The 19,206-nt window shown below is 35.8% G+C and overlaps 1 protein-coding gene across 1 annotated transcript in view; it reads right to left on the minus strand.

The window, feature by feature from the left end:
* BRD10 (bromodomain containing 10) overlaps nt 1-19,206 on the minus strand; it is a 101,934-nt gene that overhangs the window by 55,022 nt on the left and 27,706 nt on the right. Inside the window, exon 2 of the mRNA XM_061200406.1 lies at nt 17,959-18,159. Coding sequence (XP_061056389.1) covers nt 17,959-18,159 — 201 coding nt within the window. The remainder of the gene's footprint in view (nt 1-17,958; nt 18,160-19,206) is intronic.

Raw genomic sequence — 19,206 nt, forward strand, 5'->3', positions numbered from 1 at the left:
CTGGCTATTTTTCTGTACTATCATATTGTAATCTGTTAAAACAAATACATAGTAAGAATACTATTTTAGCAATATTGGGACTTTCATTTTATAGAAGAAACTTATTTTTATATTTCTGGCTAAGAGGTCACACTATAACTACCTTGTTATTACAGATACAACAAATTATCTGATCAAGTAGTTCTGGTTCATTAAAAAAGTTAAAGAAACTATCATTTGTGATTTGGCATTTATGTATATTAATTACATTTAAATATCTAAACAATGCTAGAGATTTTTGGTAAAATTTTTTTTTTTCTAAAGTGCTTATAGTTTTGAGGAGTTTTAGCTTTTTACTGAATGGGGGTGGTTGTGGGATGATAGAATCTGGCTTCCCCAGTACAAAGCTGGGACTCCAAAAGCCCACAAAATTAGCAGAAGGGTGTACTAGCAACAACAGTCCCTTCTCCTGGCCCCAACGAAGGGACTGAAAGGAAAACTGTCTTCACAATAGGAGTGTTGGATGGAGAAAAAATAAAATCTCTTCTAAGAATTTGTAACTGTAAGCTGACTCATGTGGATTTACTGACCACATTCACATTTCCTGGGTGCTCAAAAAGTTTAACGTGGTCTCATGTCAAAATTGTTGTCAGGTACTTAAACAGAAAAAAATCAATTCTCTGAGGCAATGAACCTTATAACTAGATCTTAAGGAACTCCCACACTGATTCAGTAACAAGAAATGAGCTCACAGTCAAAAAAACCCAAAATATAAAAGGAAATAAGTTACTGTTGAGGGATAGGAAAAAAAGTACGACCCCCCCCCCAAAATCTATAGACATAGGTAATTTAGGAGGTGCAAAATATGTCTAGTGAAAAGAAACTGAAAACAAGGGCAAAGAGAAAGATTATTTTAAAATGCAAAGCAGTTTTGAAAAAGAACTAAAGAAAACTTCTAAATATGAAAAATACAGAAATCAAAAGAAAAAAAAGATTTACAGTTAACTCCTCAACAGAAATAATGGAAGTCAGCAGACAACGGAATATCTTTAATGTACTTAAAAAAAACTATCGGGACTTCCCCGGTGGTACAGTGGTTAGGAATCCGCCTGCCAATGCAGGGGACGTGGGTTTGAGTCCTGGTCCGGGAAAATCACACATGTCGCGGAGCAACTAAGCCTGTGCACAACAACTACTGAGCCCGCGTGCCACAACTACTAAAGCCTGCGTGCCTAGAGCCCGTTCTCCACAACAAAGACAAGCTACTGCAGTGAGAAGCCCGCACACCACAATGAAGAGTAGCCTCCTCTCGCCACAACTAGAGAAAGCCCGCGTGCAGCAATGAAGACTCAACGCAGCCAAAGATAAATAAATTAATTAATTAATTAATTAATATTAAAAAACCTATCAATGTAAATATCCATTTGCAGCAAAAATATCTTTCAAAAATGAAGACAAACATAAAGATATTTTCAAACAAAAACTCCATATTTGTGAAGAACAGAACCTCATCCAAAGGAAATGCTAAAGGATTTACTTCAAATGGAATATAGGTCAGTGATCCTTCACTGATGATCAGAGATGGGAAAAGAGCAAAAAAGTGGTAATATATAGCTGCATCTATATAGACAGGGCATAAAATAATGATAAAAATGTTTTGTGGAGTTTAAAAAGAAGACAAGATAGAATTAAAATACATTACAACAATAACAAATAAGCTGGGCAAGAAATGACTACAGTTAAAAGTGTTCCAAGGTCCTTGTATTAATCAGGAAAATGGTAAAAATACTGATTAGGCTTTAATAAGTTAACTACGCATATGAAAGTTTCTAGGGTAGGTACTAAAATAACAGACTTTAAACATGCAAATGAGTAGAGATGGAAACATGGAAGGAAAAATATATAATAATTAAAAGTGGTGGGATGCATGTAACTAAAGCAGTACTTTGAGGGACATTTATAGTTAAGAATGTATATTTAGAAAAGAAGGAAAGTTGAAAATCAAACATACACGTTCATTAAAAGAAAAAAACAGCAAATCAAAGCCCCAAAGCTGAAAGAAGGAAATAAAGAGCAGAAATCAATGAAATATAAAACAAATATACAATAGAAAAATCATTAAATTCTAAAGTTGGTTCTTTGGAAACATTATTAAAATTAATAAACCCTTGGCAATACTGATGAAGAAAACATACACACACAAAACCAATACCAGAAATGAAAATGTGCATATCCTGTAGATTCTACAAATACAGATGATATAAGGATATTATAGGAAACTTTATGCCAAGAGACAATTTAAATGAAACAGGCAAGTTTTTTGAAAAACACAAATTAACAAAAGTGACACAAGAAGAACAAAAATCTGAATAATCCTGTTATCTATTAAAGAAACTACACACTTCAAAATCTTTCCCACATATGGGACTTCCCTGGTGGTCCAGTGGTTAAGACTCTGAGCTTCCACTGCAGGGGGCATGGGTTTGATCCCTGGTCAGAGAACTAAGATCCCGCATGCCATGCAGTGTGGCACCCCCCCAACAAAAAACCCCCCAAAATAACCAAAAGAAAAAAAAACTTCCCTACGTAGAAAAATCAGGGTCCTGAAGCCTTCACAAGAATTCATCTCGAAAATTTCAGTTAATGAAACAAAGTATAAAACAGGCATGTTAAAGAAGTAAAAGAGGGAGGACAGATTAAAGTCTAACAAACACCCAGTTGGAGCTCCAGAAATAAGAATACAGAAGAGGGGTAGGGGAGTGGTGATGATGGCAATATTTGAAGAGATAATGGCTGAGAATTTCCTAGAAATGATAAAGGACACAAATCCCCTATTCAAAAAGCCCAAGAAAGTAAATTAAGAGAACCACACTTGGGTATATCATAATAAAATAACAAAACATCAAAGACAAAAAAAATCTTACAAGCAGTCAGGGGGGAAAAAGACAGATTACATATACAACAATCACAAAAAGATTGAGAGATTTCTCAATAGCAACAAAATAAACCAGAAACAACTATCATTCATGGATGAGGATAAATTAAAGTCATTTTCATTTAGACAAAAAGCATAACTCATTCTAAGTAAAGTAAAAACTTCTAAAGTGTCTTCTGCTTCCACCCGATGAAGTAACAAGGAATCATATTTACTCTCCTACCTGAACCAACCATAAAAATCCTGACAAAACAGATAAAACAACAGTCTGTAAGAATCTAAACATCAAGCAAAGGACAGTGATCTCAGAGAGACGGGAAACAGAGAAGATGAGCCCAACAACTGTTGCAGTTTACTGCTTTGAGAGAATTTTCAGGCCATGATGCAGGAGGGGGAACCCAGGTAGAGCCTAGCAGACTCCCTGAGTTGAGAAGAAGTCAAGAATCCGGAGACACCAAGGCAGCTAAAGTCTATAGGACATAATACTAAAGAAGAGAGAGCTGCATAAAGTGAGAACAGCAAAGATGTAGAGTCCCCCTCAAATATTCAGAGCACTGACTAGTGTATGCATGTAAGGAAACAACCCAAAACTAGGTGGGGGGAAAACATCCAAAAGATTAGAAAATATAGTGTCTATTCCCAGAAGCCACACTGGAAAAACTCATAATTCATGGGATGTTGGATAGAATACTCAGCAAGGTCTTGCATTGGTAGTAGAGAATAATTAGCTCTAGACTGAGCACTGTTCTGGACCCAAGTAACAAATCATAAAAGACCCAAAATGACCAAACTGTTTCCAAGTAATTAACTGCATTCCAGAAAAAAAGCTCTAGGAGATTCATAGAAATATAAAAATATCCGGCACCCACCAAGATAAAACTCACAATGTTTGGCATCCAAACCAAAATACTAGGCATACAACAAAGCAGAAACACATGATCCATAATGAGGAGATAAAAATCAATCACTCAAAACTGACCCAGAAATGAAACAAATGTTAGGATTAGCAAATAAGGCCATTAAAGTAGTTATTGAAACTGTAAGCTATATGGTCAAAAAGTTAAGTAGAGACATGGAAGATATAAAACAGACCCAAATTGAACTTTTAGAGATGAAAACTACAATGTCTGAGATGAAAATATACTGAATGGGACTAATGGCAAATTAGACATAGCAGAAGAAAAGATTAGTGAACTTGGAGACAGTATAGAAACTATCGAAATTTCAAGATACAGAGAAAATACTTCTGTAGTATATACTTCAGGAAAACAATGATCACAGAAAGAAGTTCTAAGATGAAAGAAGAATTGAAGAACAAATCAATCGTGAATCATGTGGGTAAATAAACATTATACTACAAAAAACAGTGACAATAATGTTTAGTTTGGCGAGTAAAAAATGAGATAGAGCTAAATTATTCATCGATCATATATAAGACAGATGAGGCAGAAAAGATCAAAATTAACAACAGAAATAAAGCATATAACTTCCAAGTGAGTGGAAACAGTTGTAAGTGAAATAAATCTCATCTTCCAAAGATGGATGTCAACAGAAAATGCCAAACTGAAAAATCAAAAACTAGCAATATAAGCATGTATTTAGAAATGTGGAAATAATTACTAGAAAAAATGGCTAAAAAGTTAAAGGTAGATGTTTCTGAGTCGTGAAATAGAAGATGAGTTGAAGTAAGGCTGTTGTCTTTAATTAGAAGCCTTAATAGTACTATGTAACTTTTAAACTACACAGCCAATGAAATAAAAAAAAATTCTTAAATCAACTTTTCAAAAAGAATATTAGCCAGGAGATATTAAAGAGCCAATACCAAAAAGATTTATGGATATTATATTTCTTACCTGTTAGATTTATGGATATTGTGTATTTTACCATGAAATTGAGTTTCTCTACACTTCATACTGAGAAGGGTAATCATTTCTTCAATATTCTGTTGTTAACTAAAGAAAAGGTTTTCAAGTTATTTCTCATGAAATGTAACTCAGAGCTTGTTTAAAAGTTTGGTATAGAAAACTATCTGTTAGAATACCAACCAACAAAAAGTGCGTTCATTTAGTATGCTTGGCACGGAAACCGATTTTGGTCAACCCTGTCACAATCAATCATGCTGTTTCTGCAGAGGTGAAAGAGTAACAACTAGTGCTCAGGGAAGAAAATGAAAGGAGAAGTTGGAGCAGACCAAGACACTTTTATGGACTTGGTTTTGACTAAAACAGTGCTAGCAACCTTTGGCCAATAAAGGCTAGAGATATGGCAATTTCAGGCATTATTTATTCAATTTATAGATGGGGACACTAAGGACATAGAAGGGCGATAAGATAACTTCCTTAGGCTTACCCAGTGATTAGCGTAAGAGCCAGCAATACAAACAGTTTGCCATTGGTGGGCCAAAGTTAGCACCAACTGGCTTACCCCTGGAAGAAGATTAGGCAATAATTCACATATTCTGTTGGCTCAGGTGCCTGGAAAGGCCATGACTTAGTTGGGGTATGATGCTGCCAAATGTGGACATTGCCTGAGCTACTCAAGGGCTGCTACTCACTCTTCTGTTCCCTATAAACTAAACCCTTCAGGGGAGAATGATGGATTCTAGCCTCAGACCATGAGTACTGAAGAGGCAGGAGAAAGAGAAACAAAGACTGGTCTGGTGTAGGCCAGTGTAACACAGAATAATCCTTCAGACCTAGAGCTGTGAGTCTCTGCCCCAATCCTCAGCAGTATGGTATATACAGAATGGGAGCTTGCCAAAGAGCTCTAGAGTTAATATCTATAATCTGCCAATTAAAAAAAACTTAGTCAAACACTTAAAATATAATTAAAACATTTAAAAAACACTGTATTACGAAATGCTGAAGAAAACCACACTCTGCTCACAAGGACAAATAAAAAAGAGCTTTCAAAGTTATTCTCAATTTAAAAATTTGTTCTGAAGTGCTGTACTAAAATCAGATAGAGTGCTACATGTTTCTAAAATGTTAGCTTGAAAAATTAAGCCTTCAGTATTGGGGCAATGCTATATGAATGCCTGAGGATAGTTATAAAAACCACATTCACTAATGAAAAAAAAAAGGTTATAGGAAAGTTAAGAGAGTAGATCCTAATAGTTCTCATGGCAAGGAGAAATTTTTTTTTTAATACATTTATTTTATTTATTTATTTTTGGCTGTATTGGGTCTCCGTTGCTGCGCACAGGCTTTCTCTAGTTGCAGCGAGCAGGGGCCACTCTTCGTTGTGGTGCGTTTGCTTCTCATTGCAGTGGCTTCTCTTGTTGCGGAGCACAGGCTCTAGGCGCGCGGGCTTCAGTAGTTGTGGCATGCGGGCTCAGTAGTTGTGGCGCACGGGCTTAGTTGCTCCTTGGCATGTGGGATCTTCCTGGACCAGGGATCGAATCCGTGTCTCCTGCATTGGCAGGTGGATTCTTAACCACTGAGCCACCAGGGAAGTCCCTCTTTTCTTTTTATTACATCTATATGAGATGGTCAGTATAATTAAATCTACTGTGGTAATCATTTCACAATATATGTAAGTCAAACCATCATGCTGTACACTGTAAACTTATACAGTGATGTATATCAATCATTTCTCAATAAAACTGGAAGTAAAAGTAAACACCACCAAATGAACAAAAAAAAGTGTCCCCCAATTTTTTTTTTTCCCGGACAAGTTCTCATTTTTCAGGTTGCTCCTTACTGGCTTCAAGAATGTTTACCTGTTACTATGTAAAATACGAACAGAAGCTGTGCCTAAGGTTATTTTGGTCAGGTAAAACTTGGTAGGAACATCACTAACAAGTGAACAGCTTTACAAAAGAAAATTACGTTTTAAAGTATCCTAACTTTACTAGTTTTATAAACTTTATCAAATGCTTACCATGTGTGAGAATACAAAGAGGTGAAAGCATGGACCACACTCTCAAATAAGAGTTTACAATCTAGTAAGAAACATATACAGGAGCTGTAATCCAAAATAATCCATTAATTGAAAAACAATACAACACAGTATGTAAACTGTTAGCATGAAAAAGGAAAGCATGACATTTATTTACATTTTCTAAAATGAGCAACATAAAATATTATATTTTAGGAAAACCAACCATTCATATTAAGTGTTCAGTCAAGCTTCTTACTTAGCTACCAACAACAGAATCTCTTCTAGCTAAAGTAGAGAAGGAATTAAGCTCTGTTAAGGGTAACAGAGCCAAACTTAATAGATAGGAATATATGAATCCCAACCACACTTTGAGAGCTTCTCTAGGAAAAACTAGACTTCCACTACTACTTAGCATTTCTGATACTAGGAAGCTAGAACAACTAGAAGCTCCCTCCACCTCCTTTGCCAAAAGATTAACTTCCCTGCCCAAGACTGCCACCTCATGTTGGTCCCAAGCAATTTCAAGTGAGAAGAGTATGACTGGTCACAGGCCTCTACCTTAGCTATGAGTGGGTATGAGAATATAAATTTTCTGGCATCTGCTTTGGGAAGTCAGGACTTATAACATGGGAAATTACCAAAATGTTGGGCAGCTGTTCAAAAATGCTGGGTGGTCACAAATGACAAATGTCTACTTCATTAAGTCACTGTTATTTTGTGTTATAGAGAATTTGAAAATAAATCACTTAATCACAAGTCATAGCTTTTAATTCACAAAAATGTAGAAAACATTTTTACTTTAACTCCAATGATTTCCAAATCAATAAAATACCAGTAAGTTTAGACAAACATGTGAAATGAGTATAAAAGCATGCACACTATTTCTAGTAATCCAAATAGTTTTGCAAAAAAAGAATGGTGCAGAGGTCCAATATTTTTAATATGGCTAGAGTAGACTTTAATGATTGAAACTGCTACCTAATCATGTCATATTCCAGATTAACTGAAATTTATTTGAGAGCTAACTTCCAATTTTAACAATTTTATTTTTAAAATATTATCTAAAATGTACTATATATGTTCCTGCTTAATAAACAAAGTATATAAAATGTAATTTAATCTTTCCTTAATGGCTCAATGTCACCATTATAAACAAAATGCAGCGGTCATGAGTAGCTTAAAGACTATTCCAGCAACTACACTTTTTTTTTTTTTTTTTTTGGCTGCACTACGCAGATTGCAGGATCTTAGTTCCCTGACCAGGGATCGAACCCGGACCCCCTGCAGTGGAAGTGTGGAGTCCTAACCACTGGACCGCCAGGGAGTTCCCTCCAGCAACTACACATTAACCAGCCCTTTCACTCAATTTTCCCAGAACTTTGACTTGTAGTGTTGCTGTCTTCTAAATCAACAGTGCCTCTGTACACTAATCGGCCCCAAGATAGGCTGCTGCCCTAACAGCATTTACCTGAAGATGGCCAGACTGACTACCAAGCCTTACTCAATGTTTATTCCTTTCTGTTCAACACATATCATCTGCCATCTCCTTTGCACTGGTTTCCAATGCATCCAGGTAAATAAAGATAGTAGTACAGGAATGCCAGGATTTTGGATTTTTGCAATCTGATTTAAGAAACCATGGTTTTTATGGCATATACTGTACAAAAAAGGGAGACTACCTACTGTATAAAAATTAAAATACAGAGTAGGGATTCCCTTCCTTTAATTGGAATAGATCACAAATCAGAGACCTAACTGTTGGACTTAAAAGATTTTTTTAAATAATTTACTTCTAGGTTTATGTCTGCCCAGATGGTCACCGAAAAATTATCAGATGCCCATCAGTTAACTGAAGTATTACCATATTATAATATGGACTAGAATTATTCAGCTTGCTGCCAACTTGAATTTCTGATATAAAAAGTTGTTTAAAGCTAATTAGCAGGAGGAAAACTTTATTTTCTCACTTTTTTTTTTTTTTAAAGGGACGTGGTTATTTTAATTAATTAATTAATTAATTTTTGGCTGTGTTGGGTCTTTGTTTCTGTGCTAGGGCTTTCTCTAGTTGCGGCGAGCGGGGGCCACTCTTCATTGTGGTGCGCGGGCCTCTCACTATCGCGGCCTCTCTTGTTGCGGAGCACAGGCTCCAGACGCGCAGGCTCAGTAGTTGTGGCTCACGGGCCTAGTTGCTCCGCGGCATGTGGGATCTTCCCAGACCAAGACTCGAACCCGTGTCCCCTGCATTAGCAGGCAGATTCTCAACCACTGCGCCACCAGGGAAGCCCTATTTTCTCACTTCTTATGCCAAAAGTTTTAATCAAAAAACAAAACAAAAAAAGAGAGAAGCTTAGGTCCAGGTTTTAAGCACAACTACCGTAATCATATGATCCTTGCAACCTTCCCTGTCTTCCAATCTGACCTTTCTTTATGATGTTTTCAAAGCCCCTTCCAGACCAAATTTTACAGTAGCTATATTCTCAGCTAGTCTCTGACTAGCTCTCGAGAGGATATTAGATCGATAGAATTGACAGATTGATAAAATTATCATGATAGATTACAACAGATAATTGTACATAGAGAGGGAGGCTTTGTTTAGCACTCCCATGTATCATACCACATGTTGATGACTAAATGCCACATTTTCCTTCTAAGGACTCAAAACAAATCTTGCGAGAGGCTCAAAAGACATTTAAAAATCTCAGCCTATCTCACTAGTTATGTGGCACTTTATAAATTTTAATACTTGCTGTATTTTCAATTATAAAAGAAAAGCATGCTTATTTTAGAAAATTTAGAAAACAAAGGTTACGATAAAAGAAAAAGTCTCACTATTCCTGATACATTTTACATGTGTTTTTATGTAAACTCTAAATTCGGATGCACATAAAGTTAATGCTCCCTTGGCACTGAAGAGAGAAAAAGAAGGCAGGTGTGGCAAGGCTAGCAAGAATGTGGGGAAAAAAGGCATATGATGAGGTTAGAGAGATAGGGTGAGGCCAAAAGGTAAAAGCAGAGTCTTATAAACTATATTAAGCCATTAAAGTTCGTGTGTGTACTTGACTTGCTTTGTTTTGGGGAGGTGTAAGTAATGGGAATAGCTAAGTGGCATGATCAAATTTGCGTTTGGAAAAGTTCATTCTAGCTTTAATGTGAAAAACAGAATGGGAGGAGGGCAACTGTTTCACCAATTAAGAGAAGATTATAGTAGCCTAAGTGAGAGATTAAGGAACTGGATGGAGGCAGAGAAGATAGAGGGTAGCAGATTCAAGAGAGATTAGGAAATAAAACTGTCCACATTTGGGGATGAATTTGATCTGTGTATAAGGGAAAGGAAGATGTCCTGGATGAATCCTAGGTTTCTAATTTAAATAATCTAATAGATACTGGTGTCATTCATAAAGATAGGGAGCACTACAGTGAGATCAAGTTTTAGGTGTAAGCATTATACTTTCATAATTAATTTTCGATGTAATCAATTTGCAGAAGATATCTATAGCAAATATCTTTTGTTTGCCTGCAGATCTATTCTCTACCCTTCACTGTGTAGTTTAAGTGTATCAGTAGGCAACGTCATAAACTAGCTTTCCTTAGGTTTAGTTGAGGGAGCCCTGGCAAGGATCAGATAAAGACAGGAAAGTAGGGAAAAGTAGGGTAAAGTACTTATTCCCTTGGCTTCCTCTCTGTGAGGTTTTTGGTATTTGCCTAACATGCATGTGCTGTAAAAATAGTTAATAGGGAAATAACCTGAGATGATGGCTGTCTTGTTTAATGTCTTGTTAAATTTTCATGAACAATACAAGCATAATTGTTAAGAACTCATGTATTAAGTTCATATAAGTGGAATAAAAGTTTTACAAATGGACTTAAATAAAAGGGGGGGAGTTGTGTCCTTCAACAGAAGGTATCATCTCAATAGACTCTTCTTTGTAATCCTCTCATGGGTACCAGTAACTACACCCTCTTGCTCACCCTGGCTAACAGCCTCATGTCTTAATGTTCAGCTATAATCCAATCTCTTTTGAAATAAACCCTCCTTGAATTTTCTCATTTTGAATGTGCCACCTGTTTCCTGATGGATGAGAGACAATGATACTGTCAGTGATAGATACTACATCCAGAGAACATGTTAAGTATGAAATAAGGTCTCAAACTTAGAGAAGTTCGGCCAAGAGACATATATCTGAGTCTTATGTATATAGGTGGTATGGGAATGGATGAGATGACTTATGAAGAAAGTATAACATGAGAAAAGGATAGACTCTTGGATAAAAACTTGAACCGTGGCAACAGCTGGACAGTTAAGAACCAGAAAGAACTAATATATTAGACAATGATGGCACTTAAGACTGAGGGAGGGCTTCCCTGATGGCGCAGTGGTTAAGAATTTGCCTGCCAACGCAGGGGACATGGGCTCAAGCCCTGGTCTAGGAAGATCCCACGTGCCACGGAGCAACTGAGCCTGCGCTCTAGAGCCCACGAGCCACAACTACTGAGCCCGCATGCTACAACTACTGAAGCCCGCGTGCCTAGAGCCTGTGCTCTGCAACAAGAGAAACCACCGCAATGAGAAGCCCGCACAGCAATGAAGAGTAGCCCCCGCTCGCTGCAACTAGAGAAAGCCCGCGCGCAGCAATGAAGACCCAACACAGCCAATAAATAAATAAATAAACTAATTAATTAATTTTTAAAAACAAAACCAACAATGATGGTAACTACTTTATCAATAATGATGGTAAATACTTTATCAATATAACCTCCTCACAACAACTTTAAGAAGAACATATTAGTGTAGCAACACTCCAAAAAACGTTGAAGAACTTGCCATGACCATAAGATTAAAAGCAGAATGAATATACAATTGAATCAAAAGGAATGAAGTACCCAGAAGGTGAAAGACCAAACAAAGCTGGAAGGACCATGCTCCCTGACTTCAAGTGATGCTACAAAGCCATAGTAATCAAAACAGTAGGGTACTGGCATAAAAACAGACACACAGATCAATGGAAAGGAAAAGAGAGCCCAGAAATAAACCCATGCATATACAGTCAATTAATTTATGACAAAGGAGCCAAGAATATACAATGGGGAAAGGACAATCTCTTCAATAAATGGTGTTGGGAAAACTGGACAGCTACATGCAAAAGAATGAAATTTGATGGCTCTCCTACAACATATACAACAATTAATTAACTCAAATGGATCAAAGACTTGAACATAAGACCTTACACCATAAAGCTCCTAGAAGAAAAAGATAAGCAGTAAGCTCCTTGACATAGGTCTTGGTAAAGATTTTTGGAATCTGACAACAAAAGCAAAAGCAACAAAAGCTAAAATAACTACATGTGACTGCATCATACTTAAAAGCTCTGTACAGCAAAGGAAGCCATCAACAAAATGAAAAGGCAACCTACTGAATAGGAGAAAATATTTGCAAATCATGTATCTGGTAAGAGGTTAAAATTCAAAATATATAAAAAAAACTCATATAATCCAATAGCAAAAAACAAACAATTTGATTAAAAAATGGACAGATCTGAATATACATTTTTCCAAAGACACACAGATGGCCTACAGGTATATGAAAAGATGCTCAACATCACTAATCATCAGGGAAATGCAAATCAAAACCACAATGAGATACCACCTCACACCTTCAGAATGACCATTATCAGAAAGACAAAAAATAACAAGTATTGGTGAGGATGTGGAGAAAAGGGAACCCTTGAGCACTGCTGGGAATGTAAACTGGTGCAGCCACTATGGAAAACAGTATGACAGCTCCTCAAAAAATTAAAAATAGAACTACAATATAATCTAGCAATTCCACTTCTGGGCATTTATCTGAAGAAAATAAAAATACTAACTTGAAAAGATATATGTACCCCCATGTTTACTGCAGCCTTATATACAACAGCCAAGATATAAAAACAATCTAAGTATCCATCAATGGATGAATGGAAAAAGAAAATGTGGTATATATACACAATGGAATATTATTCAGCCACAAAACAGAAGGAAATATTGCCATTTGTGACAATGTGGATGGACCTCGAGGGCATTACACTAAGTGAAAAAAGTCAGACACAGAATGATAAAACTGTATGATCTCTCTTATATGTGGAATCTTAAAAAAAAAGAACAGATTGGTGGTTGCCAGAGGAGGAGGGTGGGAAGCGGGAAAAATGGGTTGAGTGGGTCAAAACATAAAGAAGAAAAATAAAATTAAAAACAAAGTAGAATGAATACATACACACACATCTATCTGTATCTCCATCCTTAAAGAAGACACACACATCAATGTTTACTGTAGCATTCTATAATAACAAAACGCTAGAAATAATCCAAAATGTGCATCTTATCAGGTAAATGGATAAACTGTAATACAGTCAGATAATGTAATATTATATACTAGCACTTGAAATAAACTAGAATGAAATAATTCAACACAGTTAAATCTCAGATACATAATGTTGAGTGAAAACAGAAAGTTGACATTTATATAAAGGATTCTTCAACATACGCAAAACAATCAATGTGACACACCATATTAACAAACTGAGGAAGAAAAACATATGATCATCTCAATAGATGCAGGAAAAGCTTTTGACAAAATTCAACACCCATTTATGATAAAAACCCTCCAGAAAGTAGGCATAGAGGGAACTTACCTCAACATAATAAAGGTCATATATGACAAACCCACAGCCAACATCGTCCTCAATGGTGAAAATCTGAAACCATTTCCACTAAGATCAGGAACAAGACAAGGTTGCCCACTCTCACCACTATAATTCAACATTGTTTTGGAAGTTTTAGCCACAGCAATCAGAGAAGAAAAAGAAATAAAAGGAATCCAAATCGGAAAAGAAGAAATAAAGCTGTCACTGTTTGCAGATGACATGATACTATACATAGAGAATCCTAAAGATGCTACCAGAAAACTACTAGAGCTAATCAATGAATTTGGTGAAGTAGCAGGATACAAAATTAATGCACAGAAATCTCTTGCATTCCTATACACTAATGATGAAAAATCCAAAAGTGAAATTAAGGGAACACTCCCATTTACCACTGCAACAAAAAGAATAATAAAATACCTAGGAATAAACCTACCTAAGGAGGCAAAAGACCTGTATGCAGAAAACTATAAGACACTGATGAAAGAAATTAAAGATGATACAAATAAATGGAGAGATACACCATGTTCTTGGATTGGAATAATCAACATTGTGAAAATGACTATACTACTCAAAGCAATCTACAGATTCAGTGCAATCCCTATCAAACTACCAATGGCATTTTTCACAGAACTAGAACAAAAAAATTGCACAATTTGTATGGAAACACAAAAGACCCTGAATAGCCAAAGCAATCTTGAGAAAGAAGAACGGAGCTGGAGGAATCAGGCTCCCTGACTTCAAACTATTCTACAAAGCTACAGTAATCAAGACAGTATGGTACTGGCACAAAAACAGAAATACAGATCAATGGAACAGGATAGAAAGCCCAGCGATAAACCCACGCACATACGGTCACCTTATTTTTGATAAAGGAGGCAAGAATATACAATGGAGAAAAGACAGTCTCTTCAATAAGTGGTGCTGGGAAAACTGAACAGCTACATGTAAATGAATGAAATTAGAACACTCCCTAACACCATACACAAAAATAAACTCAAAATGGATTAAAGACCTAAATGTAAGGCCAGACACTATAAAACGCTTAGAGGAACACATAGGCAGAACACTCTATGACATAAATCACAGGAAGATCCTTTTTGACCCACCTCCTAGAGAAATGGAAATAAAAACAAAAATAAACAAATGGGACCTAACGAAACTTAAAAGCTTTTGCACAGCAAAGGAAACCATAAACAAGACGAAAAGACAACCCTCAGAATGGGAGAAAATATTTGCCAATGAAGCAACTGACAAAGGATTAATCTCCAAAACTTACAAGCAGCTCATGCAGCTCAATATCAAAAAAACAAATAACCCAATCTAAAAATGGGCAGAAGACCTAAATAGACATTTCTCCAAAGAAGATATACAGATTGCCAACAAACACATGAAAGAATGCTCAACATCATTAATCATTAGAGAAATGCAAATCAAAACTACAATGAGGTATCATCTCACACCAGTCAGAATGGTAATCATCAAAAATTCTACAAACAATAAATGCTGGAGAGGGTGTGGAGAAAAGGGAACCCTGTTGCACTGTTGGTGGGAATGGAAATTGATACAGCCACTATGGAAAACAGTATGGCGGTTCCTTAAAAAACTAAAAATAGAACTACCATACGGCCCAGCAATCCCACTACTGGGCATATACCCTGAGAAAACCATAATTCAAAAAGAGTCATGTACCACAATGTTCACTGCAGCACTATTTACAATAGCCAGGACATGGAAGCAACCTAAGTGTCCATCGACAGATGAACGGATAAAGAAAATGTGGCACATATATACAATGGAATATTACTCAGCCATAAAAAGAAACGAAATTGAGTTATTTGTAGTGAGGTGGATGGACCTAGAGTCTGTCATACAGAGTGAAGTAAGTCAGAAAGAGAAAAACAAATATCGTGTGCTAACACATATATGTGGAATCTAAAAAAAAAAAAAACGGTCATGAAGAACCTAGGGGCAGGACGGGAATAAAGACACAGACGTACTAGAGAATGGACTTGAGGACATGGGGAGGGGGAAGGCTACACTGAGACAAAGTGAGAGAGTGGCATGGACATGTATACACTACCAAATGTAAAACCGATAGCTACTGGGAAGCAGCTGCATAGCACAGGGAGATCAGCTCGGTGCTTTGTGACCACCTAGAGAGGTGGGATAGGGAGGATGGGAGGGAGGGAGACGCAAGAGGGAAGAGATATGGGGATATATGTATATGTATAGCTGATTCACTTTGTTATAAAGCAGAAACTAACACACCATTGTTACCAATTATACTCCAATAAAGATGTTAAAAAAAAAAAAAAGACTGTTAAGAAACAGACCTGTATACACCTGAAACCATCACAACACTGTAAATCAATTAAAAAAAAATCAAATGTATTTCTGTATGTTAGCAACAAAATACAACTGAATTTTAAAATGATTTACAATTGCATCAAAAGCATGAAATTTTCTCTTCCTCAAGAAACACTGAAAATGAAAAGGCAGGCCACAGACTGGGAGAAAATATCCACAACGCATATATATAGCTAACAAAGGACTTGTATCCAGAATATATAAGGGAATTCTTTAAATTTAATAATATAATACATGGGAATGATAAAGTTAGGAAAGTGGTTTCTTCTGTTGGAGAAGAAAATACAGAAAATCTTGATTAAAACTATGTTTATTTTGTTTAAAAATTGCTGGGTAGTGGGTACCTAGGCCTTTATTACAATTGTATTTATTCGTTGCTCCATGCTTAAAATATTTCTAATTAAAAAAGAAATGGTTAACACTGTACCCAAAGAGAAAGTTTAATTCATAGTAAATTATCATAGTCACTAGACATTTAATGAAGGATTTTTCCCATGTCTTATTCACCTATGTTTATTTGATGTTAAGCACAGGACACAGATAAATATATGTATAATTGGAGAAAAGAAAAAGATTCAGTCATATCTCTAGTTTCTTACTAGCCATTCCTACTTAACTGCTTAAATGCTTTCCTCATCACTTCAAACAACTTATTAAAAACTGCAGTTCACTGATCTTTCTCCACATCACGGACTCAAGCTTTTTTATTTTCTTTGCTGGTTCCATCATATTTAAGTCACAGGGACAGCATGCTGCTTAGGAGCACAAGCTTTATAACCAAACTGCCTGGGTTCAAATCTTAAATTTACCACTCAAAAACTGCCTGGCTTTGGGCAAGTTACTTAATCTCTCTGTGCCTCCGGACAAATGCTGAATACATACATACAAGGTGCTTAGAGCTAAACCTGGCAAATAGTCCTGCTCAATAAATGTTAACCATTCTTTTTTATTTTCTTCTTATTGCTATTATTACAACTACCTCCTGACTCCTCTTTGTCTCTTCCTTTGTTCCCCCTATGTCAAGGAAGGTACTAAGTCCTGTTGATTGTTCCCAGAACAATCTGACCTTCTCCCTATTTCTGGTTACCAGTAGTGGAGGTCTAGACTACTACAGCCTTCTTCCTACAAGCTTTCCTTTTCTTCAATTTCTCTCTATTCCAATGTATTACATACTACTGTCAGATTAATCTTTATCCCCTTCCATAAAACCCCCTTTCCTATAGCATAAGTAGTTCTATGAGGCTCTACAGAAGGAAAAAAAGTATTTCACAGTGAGTTCCCAATTAACCACTACTATTAAAAAGTATGGTGGTAGAAAGTCTCAAGGTTGAACTTTAATCCTACAAATATCAAAGCAAGCTAAATTTATTACTATAAGAGGAGCAACAATATATTATAAATTGCCTTTGAGTAGCATTAGTAGTTCCCTATTAGGTCAGCAATCACTCCTAACATAGTTTGAGATATGATTTAGTATAAAAATCACCAGTCTTTTTTGAGTAATCACTTACCTCTCTGGGCCCTAGTCTCTTGCTATTAAAAAAAAATTACAGATGTGTCATCGATCTCTATGCTCCCAGACCCTAGAAGGTAACACTAACTGAGCACAACATTCTTTCCTGATGAATCCAGAGTAAGCATAGTTATCCAGGAAATTAATACCAATGGAGGACTGGCAGAAGTGACCCTATATGTCATTTTGAACTACACAATCTCTGGAGTTTCTCCTAATTTTAAACTTTAAAGGTCTGTGATTCTATTCTAAAGCTCTATGGATCTACATAAAATTCCTCTCATTTAAAATTTATAATTCATTTAAGACTACTTCCAGAAATCCAGAAAGCACCCTGAAATCTTTCATACAAATTATTTTTGTATAGCTTCAAAGTAATTTGGTTTAAATTTTAAAACTGTATTTTGAAACAAATTTCTTTGTGATATTTCAGTACTAACTCATACGTAGGTGAGAATGCATTTTGGAACACTATTAAAATGGGCCCAGAAATTTGATATGGGCACACAAAAGTTATACAACTACTCTTTGAAATGTAGTTCCTGAAAATTTGAACAACATGAAACTTAACTTTTTTTTTTTTTTTTTTTTTTAGCATTTACCTTTTTTCTTCTTTTGCTCTCAGCTGTTCTTCCTGTCTCAAAACTTGAACCATTACAGATTCAAAAACTCCACTTGTCAAGCCTGCCAAACTTCGTGGTGTTGACCGACGCCTTGTTGAAGTACATGCAGTTCCCTTCTCATCCTCCAATCCATAATAGCCTCTAGATGTAACTGCTATCGTTGTCTTTTCTCTCAAGTGCCTTGGAGAAGAATAAGTCAATTCACAGGTCAAATCTTCTGGGTAAGCAATAAACCCCCTTAACCAGCATCTTAAGAAGAATCCTTTTTGCTAACTACATAAAAATTAGTTAAACCTTGCTTAGCTATGTTTCAGATTTTTATCCTCCCTACGTAATTTCTAATTTTCCTTACTCATGTCATAAAGTCAGTCTGAGTGATAGTCTCTTCCCTACATTAAAAAAATATAAAATTGAAGCACTAAAATTAAGAATTAAAGATCTCTTTAATGAAAAAATTTTATTGTTTGCAAAATTAAATGTAGCTTATCTTTACATCTCTTCATATATTTCATACTACTATATCATTGCTATGGAAAAATATACAATCACACAAAAACATTTTGGGAGAGAAAATTTATGATACACAAACACTTAAGTAATTATAAACAAATGAAGCATTATAATATATAATTTTAAGTTGTAGGCATTACAATATATCATTGTAAATTTAGAAACCTTCTGACTAAACTATAAAAAGAACCTAGGAATCTAGATTTCCTCTTCAACCTCACCACAAATGTCTCCCTACCCTATGATACTTATTACTACACTGAGGTACTAGTCTAATACTTAAAGATAAGGATGAAAAATTTTCTTTGCAGTTTGCTTAACTATCCATAAATTGTCTTAATGAATTTGGATTAAAACTATTTACACTGAAGAAAGAAACATTAATCTTATAAAATTTTAAGTCTAGAATAAAAACTGAATCCTGAATTTATGAGTTAATTGTAAATCTATATGAGTTAATCGTAAAAAGCACCAGGGAAAATAGCTGCTGTTCTACCTCTGCAAAACATCCCAGAGCCTCTGAAGGCTTTGTACCTGTTGTTTCTACAATGGTAAAATCAAGTCAATCTTAAAGTAAGCATTCAATATGCTGGATAAGAATCTATGTAAGTTAAAATTTGACCCTGTAGTCATATTTTCCTGCTTTCCTATAGGCACAGGCTTTCTGTAATATAAAATAAGCTAAAGGTTCACTGAAACATAAACCTTTACGGCATG

This window comes from Eubalaena glacialis, chromosome 9 (assembly GCF_028564815.1).
Source record: "Eubalaena glacialis isolate mEubGla1 chromosome 9, mEubGla1.1.hap2.+ XY, whole genome shotgun sequence".
Lineage (NCBI taxonomy): Eukaryota > Metazoa > Chordata > Mammalia > Artiodactyla > Balaenidae > Eubalaena > Eubalaena glacialis.